Raw genomic sequence first — 12,419 nt, forward strand, 5'->3', positions numbered from 1 at the left:
CTCCACCCTGCACAGCCAGAAGAGGACTGGCTGCCCCTCAGAGCCTGGTTCCTCTCTAGGTTTCTTCCTAGGTTCCTGCCTTTCTAGGGAGTTTTTCCTAGCCACCTGCTTCTACATCTACATTGCTTACTGTTTGGGGTTTTAGGCTGGGTTTCTGTATGGCACTTTGTGCATTTGGGGGAACATAGGGCTGAGGAAACATAGACATGGTCCCTCATAACAAAACAGATTAGACAGAAAAAATAAACCAGCTCTGATTTACATTGCTTTGACTGAAAGGTTAGCCACAATATGACATTTGCATTGATTCTAAGTGTGCAATGGCTCTCTTCTTCACTCCTGCACCTTAGCGGCCCAGTCTGCACCTTGAGTCCAACATACCACCGATACTGCCATGAAACTAAAGTCGAACACCATTTAATTCCACTGTCACTTGACTGTGATTGATATTGACACACCGGACTCCTCTTTCATGGGCTATTACATTTATGCAGTTCATTTCAATGGAAAGCTAACTCTACTGTATGAAAAACAAATCTTAAAATGCAAATGTGTCTCACTTCATCACCATCACCAGGAAAGATGCAAAACCCTCCACATCCACATCCCCCTCCCTCCTTCTCTCCCTCCATTCCACCTTCTTTCCACTCCACCCATCCATCCATCCTAATATAAGAAGAGGTAGAATGTCCATAGTTCCAGTTCAGAGCTGAGGCTTGTTGAAATTGAGGTATGGGTGTGTGTGTCGTCCTGGGTTGGTTGGTACTGGTCCTGACTGGCCACCAGCGGACTGAGGGAAACAGTCTGCAGCTTTCAGGGGACTACTCCATCTCGTGTCTCTTTCCGCTCCACAATTTAGCCACCTCCAGCTCCAACCTACCAGTCCTGGGAGCCTGCAATAAGTAAGTCCAATAGCAAAGATCTCACAAGAGGACATTGTTAATCTATTTCACTGGTATTTTCGTTAATTTTAGAGCATCAGTGAGTTATTGTGACTTGACTCAATCACTTTCTTTAGATAATGGATGTATGTTTTAATGTCTTTTTATTCTGCTTGCCATCAATTCACTCCTATTCAGAGGCAAATCTAATAAACATGGCTATCATTTGATACAAGCCATGAGATTCGCTGTGGAGGAGATCAACAACGGCACCAAAAACCAACATCTTCTCCCAGGGGTGACGCTGGGTTACCAGGCGTATGACATCTGCAATACACCAGCCAGTGTCCTGGCCACTCTGGACCTGCTGGCCCAACAGTACCAGGGAACTTCAGGGAACAAGACAGGTGGTGACCAGAGGGCAGTGGCAGTGATTGGGCCTGATAGTAGCAGTTACACCTTCACCCCTGCTGCAATGCTGGGCTCCTATCTAGTGCCACAGGTGCATTGTATTTCCCAAGTTCAGTTATTGGTAACTGGTAAAACTAATGCTAGTCTGTATGCCCTCTAGACTAAGAATGGAATACATTTGTTACGATTTGTTTTCGTCTTCTGTTGCTCCTCTATTTATATTTGTATATATGTCTTCTCCTTGCCTCCTATGATTTCATATTTCTTTCTATTTATGTATCCTTTATGTTTTCTTCTTCCTACCCCTCCTGGTCCTCCTCCTCCTCCTATTTGTGTTTTTTTTTTTCTAGATCTCCTATGAAGCCTCAAACGAATTGCTGAGCAACAAGCACCTCTACCCATCCTTCTTCCGCACCATACCCAGTGACAAGAACCAGGTGGACGCCATGATCCAGCTGCTGGTGCGTTTTAACTGGACCTGGATAGTTCTACTGGGCAGTGACAACTCCTACGGCCTCCAGGGCATGCAGAGGCTCTCCCAACAGGCGCCATACTACGACATCTGCATCGCCTACCAAGGAGTCCTCCCCGAACTCACCTCGGCCACCAACCAGTCCATGAGGAACATAGTCAAGAACATCTTGAAGACCAAGGTCAACACTATTGTTGTGTTCTCCAGCAAGAGCAAAGTTAGTGGGTTCTTCCCGTTTGTCATAGAGCAGGGTGTAACTGGTAAGGTGTGGATAGGGACAGAGGACTGGTCAGTGGCCACTCTAGTGTCGGGGATACCAGGGATTCATACCATCGGGACTGTACTAGGCATCTCCATCAAATACGCAGCCATAGCAGGGTTTGAGGAGTTCGAAAGCCATGTTGTTTCAAAGTTACTTAGGGACAACTCCAATGGCATGATTGACCTGAGGGTTGAATGTTTGCAAAATACGGATCTCTATAGCATGGCAGTAAAAAACGTATCTTTGGATGGCTATGACATGACATCCTCTTATAATGTTTACAAGGCTGTATATGCTGTGGCCCATGCACTGCACCAAGCACTTGGTTGTGACTCGGGTGAATGCCAAAAGATTGAAGTACAACCTTGGCAGGTGAGTGTTTTCAAAATGATGGTACTGTAGTCAAAAAGCCCACTCTAAAGAAAGCGAGCACAAGTTCACTACACACTTGATTTCTATGTACTATTGGAAATCTACAGTGAACAATGTTCACTATCACAGGTATGTTACAGTCATGTTTAAATTGGTGCATGTTTTTCTTCCTCTGTCTCTCCCTCAGCTTCTGCCACTGTTAAAGCAGGTGAGTTTCTCTGTTGGGAACTCCTCTGTGTACTTTGATGAGAACGGAGACCCGCCCACAGGATATGACATCGTGACCTGGGTTTGGAGGGGAACAGAGTGGTCTCTCCGAGTGGTGGGCTCTTACACTCCAGACCCCACAGACCTCACAGTGGACCCTGCTCAAATTGAATGGGCTAGTGACATTGACATCCTGCGAAAAGTATAGGCACAGTATTACAGTATTTACACAGTAGTATTACAATCCATTGTCAGATGAAATTGCAGAATAATTTTGGGCACTAGAATTGTAGAAAGTGGTCATAGAGAGTGGAAACCATGGTTGCAGGTGGACTTGGAGAACATGTGCGTGTGTGTTTTTTTTTATTGTGGTTGTGTCCAGGAGGTGCCTCCATCAATATGCTCTCCAGAATGCCCTACAGGTCACAGGAAGCTGCAGACAGGACAACACAAGTGCTGCTTCGACTGCCTGGCCTGTCCTGCTCACACCTTCCTCAACAAGACTGGTGAGATTACAGTCACACACCCACTGTGCACACATCCATAGTTCATCCTCTTATCTGTAGTGTTTTTGAATTGTGCTGTTTAAAAGTGTCCAGCAGGTGGCGTATGTTGCCCCTCTCATGAACTGTCACTATAGCAGGCGTGTCAAACATATGGCCTGGGGTCCAATCCGGCCCATGGGTGGTTTGAGTAATTTCTACATCGAAACTGTGTAGAAACGACTATGGACCTACATTCATACAGTTTATTGACTGTCCAGCTCACTAATAATCACTAGACAGTCAGAGAGCATCAAAATTGCCAAAACATTATGGATAGAGGACTATTTTTAGCTAATTTTGATGGCAAGGAAATATAACCCATTTTCAGTGTGGCCCTCCAGATCTCGTTGAAGACCGAATGCGGCCCCCCGGGGCAAAATTTGTTAGACACCCCTGATCTATAGCAAGCAGGGGGTAGTAACACAACTAGAATAACAATGACAGTGCAAGTGTCTCTGATGGTGTGAATATTAGTGATATCTGTTTATAAATCAATACTGAGGATATATGTAAACTCAATTAATGAATGTAAACACCTTCATCTTCTGAACTGGTTGAACTAAAATAAATCCTATAAATGTTGAACTAATCCCAGCCTTGATGTTATGATATATATGTCACTCTATAGGATTTACCTGGTGCCAGGCGTGTGAGCTCCACCAGTGGTCCACAGCGGTGAGCGAGGTGTGTCTTGATCGGATGGTCCTGCTGCTGGCGTGGGACGCCCCCCTGTCTCTTGCCCTGCTGCTCCTCCTGGCTCTGACCCTCTTCATGACCCTTGGGTCAGGGGTCGTCTTCCTTCTCAACCTTGGCACCCCTGTGGCCAAGTCAGCTGGCGGGCGCACTTGCCTGGTGATGCTTCTGGCCCTAACTGCGGCGGCCGCCAGCGCCCTGTGCCACTTTGGCCTCCCATCTCGGCCCGCCTGCCTCCTCAAACAGCCTCTGTTTGTCTTCAGCTTCACTGTGTGTCTGGCGTGCGTCACCGTGCGCTCCTTCCAGGTGGTCTGCATCTTTAAGCTGTCTTCCAAGCTGCCCCGTGCCTATGATACCTGGGCTAAGAACCACGGGCCGGAAGTCACCGTCCTTGTCGTGTCCATGACAGTGTTGTTGATCTCTGTGCTCCGTGTTGCTCTAAACCCCCCGTACCCCTCCCAGGATGTGGCCTTCTACTCCGACAGCATTGTCATAGAGTGTAGTAACACCCTCTCTTTCGGTGCCATGATAGAACTAGCCTACGTCTCTATGCTCAGCATGCTCTGTTTCTCCTTCAGTTACATGGGCAAAGACCTGCCAGCCAACTACAACGAGGCCAAATGTATCACCTTTAGTCTCATGGTCTACATGATCTCCTGGATCAGCTTCTTCACCATCTATTTTGTCACCAGGGCGGAGTTTGCCATGGCCATGCATGTGCTGGCTATTGTGTCCAGTGTGCTCGGTATACTCGGTGGTTACTTCATGCCTAAGGTCTACATCATGGTGCTGAGGCCCCAAATGAACACAACAGCCCATTTCCAAAACTGTATTCAGATGTATACCATGAACAAACAGTGAAAGATATGTGTTTATCATAGATTTGCCTTTTGTATTTCCAGATACTTAGTCCCAATCCATTGCATAGGTAGATGGCTTTAAAAATGCCATAGTATATGTTGCTCTGCTCTTAGCTAAGCAGAAAGTAAATGTTGACTTTGCACATTTAAGTGTACACTACTGGTCAAATGTTTTAGAACACCTACTCATTCAAGGGCTTTTCTTTATTTTTACTATTTTCTACATTGTAGAATAATAGTGAAGACATCAAAACTATGAAATAACACATATGGAATCATGTAGTAACCAAAAAAATGTTAAACAAATCAAAATATATTTTATATTTGAGATTCTTCAAATAGCTACCCTTTGCCTTGATGACAGCTTTGCACACTCTTGGCATTCTCTCAACCAGCTTCATGAGGTAGTCACCTGGAATGCATTTCAATTAACAGGTGTGCCTTCTTAAAAGTTAATTTGTGGAATTTATTTTCTTCTTGATGCGTTTGAGCCAATCAGTTGTGTTGTGACAAGGTAGGGGGGTATACAGAAGATAGCCCTATTTGGTAAAAGACCAAGCAAGAACAGCTCAAATAAGCAAAGAGAAACAACAATCCATCATTACTTTAAGACGTGAACGCCAGTCAATACGGAACATTCCAAGAACTTTTAAAGTTTCTTCAAGTGCAGTCGCAAAAACCATCAAGCGCTATGATGAAACTGGCTCTCATGAGGACCGCCACAGGAATGGAAGACCCAGAGTTACCTCTGCTGCAGAGGATAAGTTCACTAGAGTTACCAGCCTCAGAAATTGCAGCCCAAATAAATGCTTCACAGAGTTGAAGTAACAGACACATCTCAACATCAACTGTTCAGAGGAGACTGTGTGAATAAGGCATTCATGGTCGAATTGCTGCAAAGAAACCACTACTAAAGGACACCAATAAGAAGAAGAGACCTGCTTGGGGGCCAAGAAACATGAGCAATGGACATTAGACCGGTGGAAATATGTCCTTTGGTCTGGATTCCAAATTGGAGATTTTTGGTTCCAAACGCTGTGTCTTTGTGAGACGTGGTGTGGGTGAACGGATGATCTCAGCATGTGTATTTCCCACCGTAAAGCATGGAAGAGGAGGTGTTATGGTGTGGGGGTGCTTTGCTGGTGACACTGTCTGTGATTTATTTAGAATTCAAGGCACACTTAACCAGCATGGCTACCACAGCATTCTGCAGCGATACACCATCCCATCTGGTTTGGGCTTAGTGGGACTATCATTTGTTTTTCAACAGGACAATTACCCAACACACCTCCAGGCTGTGTAAGGGCTATTTTACCAAGAAGGAGAGTGATGGAGTGCTGCATCAGATGACCTGGCCTCCATAATCCCCCGACCTCAACCAAATTGAGATGGTTTGGGATGAGTCAGACCCGCAGAGTGAAGGAAAAGCAGCCAACAAGTGCTCAGCATATGTGGGAAGTCCTTCAAGACTGTTGGAAAAGCATTACAGGTGAAGCTGGTTGAGAGAATGCCAAGAGTGTGCAAAGCTGTCATCAATGCAAAGGGTGACTATTTGAAGAATCTCAAATATAAAATATATTTTGATTTGTTTAACACTTTTTTGGTTACTACGTGAATCCATATGGGCTATTTCATAGTTTTGATGTCTTCACTATTATTCTACAATGTAGAAAATAGTAAAAATAAAGAAAAACCCTTGAATGAGTAGGTGTTCTAAAACTTTTGACCGGTAGTGTATGTCTAATGTTCTCTAACGTGGTGTCACGTCTCCTCCCGTTGCTCCCCTCCGGCGCTCTAATTCACCGATCTACTGAGCCACCGGTCTGAGCGCACTACCTCGGCAACACCGGAATGGAAACCCAACGCACCCTAATCACATCCATCGCACCTGCACCTCATCATCTCATCACCACCCTTATTTAGCCCTGGACTGTTCCTTATGATGTTGTGTGTGATTGTTTAGCTTCGTGTCGTGTACTCTTTCTTTGTTATTTCTCTTTGTCATTGTTTAAGTAAACCTTGACCTTGTTAATTCCTGCGCCTGCGTCCTGCTTCTTCGTATACTCAGTACTCGTCACACATGGTTGTAATGTAGTTATATGGTTAGCTTTCTAAAGCACTCCTTTTTTACTTAACTAAGTGTGTGTTTTTACTGGGGAGAATTCAGAAAACCAAAGCTAAACCTCTTTAGCTGCATCTGGTGTTGTGCTCTTTCTTCAGTGTCTGTATGGCATATGTTTGGCCTCTCTTTAGAAGAATAGAAAGTGGTAGTGTGGGCAGGCCATAGAGAGGTGCCTTGCCTTCTGTTGGTGTGAGTGCCCGTCTGTCTGTGTGCCCTCTCACTGGGCATCTGTGGTGGCAGGTTTCGGGAGCTCAATGGGACAGCTGATTTAAACCCATAAAGATGCCTGTAAGCCTCTGATTTAAACCCAGCTATGCCAAAGACCCATACGCATGTCCCATAGTTCTAGGTTTTCAATCTAAGTGTGCAAGTCAGTACCCTATTTGAAGAATCTGCATATGATTATTTATCCTTAAATCAATGAATATACTTTTCTTTGTATAGCGCTATTTGAAATAAATAAACCAACAAATAATATTACCTCATTTTCCTTTTTTGTATTTCATTAAAGGGAAATTCCACCACTTTTCAACCTCATAGTCATTATCTTCAGCACCATACCAGTGTCTACTGTCTACATATGTGAAAACTGCACATTTCTTCATTCTGGGGTTAAAAAGATAAGAAGAAAGGTCCTAAAAAAAAGTCCAACTCGATGACATCAAGATTTTTAAATTAAAAAACTGTGATTTTCAAAATCTGCAACGACATTTTCCTGCTTCCAGTGTCACCGCAAATTGAAAATCACTTTTGTTAAATAATTTTTTTTACAAACTTTTGATGGCATCATCAAATTGCACTTTTTAACTACAAAATGTAGAAATGTATGTAGACACTGATTTGGTGATGGAGATAATAAATTAGGTTTTAAAAGTGGTAGTATTCCACTTTAATGTGTAAAACTTTATTTTCGATAATGCAAAATGTTCATACTTAACCCAAGCTTCTTAGGGGGAAACTATTGCAAAAGTTATATGTGGATGTTCTTGAATTTGTTAGTCAAATTTGACAAGACATTGTGTATGTATGGACTGCAAGATCCAATACAATTTGGTCAAAAATAACAATCCCGGACAAAAGACTCAGGTTATTATTTATTTAAAATTGATTGTAGTTTTATTGTCATACAAATGTCATACATAGTTTTAAGAACTTCTTTAAACGCAATATAAAACATCAGAAAAATAACAGTGCTATTACAAAGCATACCAACATACTATCGCCTTTATAAAAGATACATCCATAACATAACAAAACAATTAATAACAATAGAGAAATATCCTCAAAGAATTGCTGTCAGAAAATACAGTAGCCTATTGTAGATGCTGTTACATCTATCATATAACACATGGACTCCACTGGAGTAAGAAAAAAATCAGCAATAATTAGCTACATTCTTCACTGCAAACGAAAATCTAATTTGATAAAACAAGTAAGAGAAAAAACAATCTTCACAAAAAAGTGACTACCCTCACTTCCAATATGCCACTAATGTGCCACACATATCTGTCCATCAATGTGATGAGAAATTAAGAGCTCAGCAAACCCACAACGGTTGAGCAGGTTGGAAATGCATATTTCCTACATAGTGAGGGACATACAGTCCATTGTTTCCCTCAGGTTTTATAGTGACTCCAGTCCAGTGTCTTTCTCTACCAGGGCCTCCAGACTGGGCTTTTAGCTCCTGTGTCCTGGAGCATAGTGGTGGTGTTGCTGATGGGTCGGAGGGTGGAGGAGACTGGGGAGGTGGAGTGGACCATTGGGCTGCAGCTGGATGTCTGGGCCTGGGAGTAGAGCTGCTGCTGGAGCCCCTGAAGAGGTCCAGCGGAGGTGGTGGTGGAAGTGGTGTCTCTCTTGGGCCTTCCGGACAGGAACTGCAGAGACTCCCTCCAGCACTGTGAATAACCCTCGCCGTAGTCCCTCTGAGATGGATCTGGCTGCAGCTGCTGCCTCAGGAAGCTCACGGTCATCTCCAGGATGTCGGCTTTCTCCAGCTTGGTGTTGGGGTCCTGTTTGTGGAACTCCTTCTCCAGGATGAGCTTGAGCTGCTCGATGCAGACATTGATGCGATCCCGACGCATCTTCTCCACGATGGGTTTCCTTATCTGAGGCAGAGAATAACATTTGATTAGTCTACAGCTCTAATATATGACACCTATAAACGGAAAAAGCTACAATAAACATACACACTTTATACTGTATATACACATTGATTGAACCAATTTACATACCTTAATGTCTTTTTCTGCGAACCTCTGGTGGTGGAAAGAGGAGAAGTTGGTTGAGCAGGGAGCCATGTCTGTCTGTGTGAGAGAGTGACAGGTCTGTCTGCTAGTTCTCATAGGCTGCAGTGTGGTCTGGGCCCTCTAAGGGATTTCTCCCTCTTTATATAGCAGGAGATTACCATGACAAAGCCATGTGGCCCAGGCTTGGCTGGGGTTCCCACACTACTGAGACCACAAGGCTGCCCATCGCAACATTAGGAGAAACATCAATAACTTGATGGGTAATGGGGTAGTAGAGGCAACACAGGGATGTTTCCCAAGATAAGCAGCAACTGTTGATTAATAGATAAAACATTATACATGCAATTAACATTCCAACTGGGTTATCATACCTATCAAATGAGAAAATTATGACGTAAAAACAAGTGAAAAGCAGACACACTTCTGAAGGGAAGAGCCCTCTTCAAAGAGGATCATTTAGACTGTAAAGAAAAGATCTAAGTAATTTCAGTGCAACAAATATTTTAGTTGACGTCCTGAGAAACCTTTAATTTCTAACACAATCGCGCCAGTATAATTACCAAACAAAATTACTCTGGAGAGTTATCTTTATTTCCAGACAATTTTTGTTGTAATTAACCATATATTAGTTGAATTGTTGCATAGTTTCAATAAAATACATAACATTTGGATACAATTCATTTTATATATGCAGTCAATACTGCAACAGTGTGGTTACAACACTTTTGAAAGTTAGTGGTATCATAACCATTAGGCTAGTTTGTTATAAAAATGATGCTAATGCTATATTATGCTAATGTCTGATGAAGAATACATTCACATTGACACAGATGGCTGTCGCTGTGTTGGAATGTGGGGGTTACACACACTTATGTATATTTCAGACTTTTGTCACACACCCCACACTCCCTTCACACACATCCCACACACTCCGTCCAGACAAGCAGTCTCCATTTTGACAGACAGTTAACCATTGTGTTATCTATTGTCTGTATCTCTGTTCTCATTGGCTGTTGAGTGTGGGAAAGCTCAAGACAGCTCATGCCCACACGTGGATTTATCGCCCCCAGGAAAGGTTAATTCAAGAATGCATTCTCCCACAACAAGTGTTTATTTTATTTTTCCAATTCAAAGTATGACTGAAGAGGTATTATATCTCATGGTCGGTAAATATTGTGGCATTGAATACAAACAAGAGGAACTACGTTGTAACTAATAAGATAAATTGTTACTTTCCCAAGAAAAATCCCAGAACTTTCATCTATGATCTATGCTGGACTACGTGCTGCTGGACCAGAGAGGGGAAACTGGGGACAATGCCACAGTCACTGGCAGACTGCAATGGTTGTGTTTCAGGCAGTGCAAAGGTCACAGATGTCTGGCCTGGCCTGTGGGTGCTGTGAGGAGAGTACTCTCCCTAGTTTCCCACCAGTCCCTAGCACTGGGGTAGATGAGCTACAAAAGCCAGGCCGCTCCCTCAATGCCCCATTGGGAATGTTAATTGATCCTTTGTTGCAAGACAAACAGAAACCCTATGTCACAGACCATCTGGAAAAAATCAAGTTAATGGGGCCTTGCACATCGACAAAGAGCTACAAGTTCGCCCTGTCTTCTTCTTCCACTTTGGCCTGGAAGAACGTTGAATGTTTTCAATGGAGTTAGAATTACTCATAAAGGGGAATTTGTCAACTCCATCTATACCAAACATTTTTTTACTGTTAGCTTGACATTCCGTTTTGGCTAGCTGTGCATTGACCACATTGACAGTGTGGGGACGGGAAGGTTTTGGCTAGCCTTTGTCTGGGGTCTTTTAGTGTGTGTGAACAGTGACCCACCCACAGATAGACAACAGTGAGTCTGAATTCCTGCCATACACTCTGGATTGCCAGGCCTGCGACGGAGTAAGGCAGGTTCCCATCAGTCCTCTGCCTTTGGGAGTGTGCTAGCTCCTGTTTCCCACACTCTCTGTCCATTCACCGGCCTCAATAAGGGGACAATGGAAGTGTGTCTTGTTACACATCACATTAGCCACGGTATTTGATCTCTGGTTGGAGGGAGGGCTCCGTAGTCACCGCCAGACCATCTGCAGGACTAACCCTGAGAAAGTTGTTTCAAACTTTTTGCAACAATAAAAATGATACTTTTTAGAGCAGGAGGGTGGGGGCTCTCGATCCCATCCTAGAGAACTACTGGTAGGTGTGCAGGCTTTCCAACCCTGCAGTAATGCATCTGATTCAGCTAGTCATGGCCCAGACTGACCAACATGATTACCATAGTTGATTATTTGGATCAGGTGTGTTAGCGATGAGGTTGGAACAAAAACTTGACAAAAATATTTTAAATATGACAGTTTTAAGTCATCAAAGTTAACTCTTCTTAATCCTTAAGAGTCCATTGTTGCACCCGGGCGTCAATCTAAGTAACGTAATACAAAAATCCCCATCAAAATCTGTCTGTTTAAGCTAGAGATATGTTTTTTTGCATGGGCTGCATCTCAATCGACCGCATCAGCCTATGTCAGCCTTCCGCATCTGCGGTGGAAGGTGGCCGAGCTACAGCGACCATGAGACAGATCATGAGACATCCCGAAAATCGGTCTTCTCACGAAAACGTCTGTATCGTCCGAACGACATACAAACTAATATCCCCACTCTATGGAAGGATTAGACTCTCACACGAACACGATGGTGTTCTCTGTTTTGCTCTACGGCCCCAACAAGTGTCACGGGACTCGTCTGAAGTCGATAATGCTGATGTACCAACTTCTGTCCGTGGCATCTGAACAGTTTGGTTCAGATTAATTGGTGTGACAGAACCAGTTGAGAATAATAGGTTATGTTCTATATTAGTAAAGTATAGGCATATATAGTAGATTGGTTATGAATTCAGACAGGTGTCCTCAGTAATGTGGTGTGTGCGTGATGGGAGCCCTTGATAGTGATGGGCATGCAGTCCTCTGACAAAAAGTCATCACTTTACGCTACATAGGTTTTGTCCAACCACAAATCAACAATATGTTTCAAGGTTTTGGTTCATCAATCAGGAACCAATATTGAACTGACATCTCTATAAAGTAGGATAGGTGCTATTCACAATCTAAATGTAGGTTTGTGAATATAGTCAATCAACCAATATGTTTTATATACTAACCAGAGTGGTCTTCTTTATAAATGTGTGGATGAAAAAGTTAGCCGTACTACTGATGTAGTCAGAATGGATGTGGGTGGTGAACTTTGTGCAGATGTGCAGATATGACTCGATACGACAGAGAAGATAAACTTCAATTTAAGTTTGTCATTTATTTTCAAATGCTTGATGCCATGTCACTCCAAATAAAGTGTCATTTAA

The 12,419-nt window shown here is 43.3% G+C and overlaps 2 protein-coding genes across 2 annotated transcripts; one reads left to right on the forward strand and one right to left on the reverse strand.

The window, feature by feature from the left end:
• Positions 1–732: 732 nt before the first annotated feature.
• On the forward strand, positions 733–4,704 carry LOC311147366 (taste receptor type 1 member 1-like; the record flags this gene model as incomplete). The annotated part of the gene is made up of 6 exons (XM_084184057.1): positions 733–902; positions 1,080–1,383; positions 1,643–2,398; positions 2,586–2,807; positions 2,988–3,111; positions 3,779–4,704. The coding sequence occupies 6 exons, from the start codon at positions 733–735 to the stop codon at positions 4,702–4,704; spliced, it is 2,502 nt and encodes an 833-aa protein (XP_084040183.1).
• Positions 4,705–8,477: 3,773 nt separating this feature from the next.
• On the reverse strand, positions 8,478–9,122 carry LOC311147387 (transcription factor HES-5-like; the record flags this gene model as incomplete). Its single annotated transcript, XM_084184083.1, has 2 exons — positions 8,478–8,930; positions 9,057–9,122. 2 exons carry the CDS (start codon positions 9,120–9,122, stop codon positions 8,478–8,480), a joined length of 519 nt encoding a protein of 172 aa, XP_084040209.1.
• Positions 9,123–12,419: the final 3,297 nt, after the last annotated feature.

The sequence above is a fragment of the Coregonus lavaretus genome, assembly GCF_964263955.1.
Source record: "Coregonus lavaretus genome assembly, chromosome: 20".
In the NCBI taxonomy this organism is placed as follows: domain Eukaryota; kingdom Metazoa; phylum Chordata; class Actinopteri; order Salmoniformes; family Salmonidae; genus Coregonus; species Coregonus lavaretus.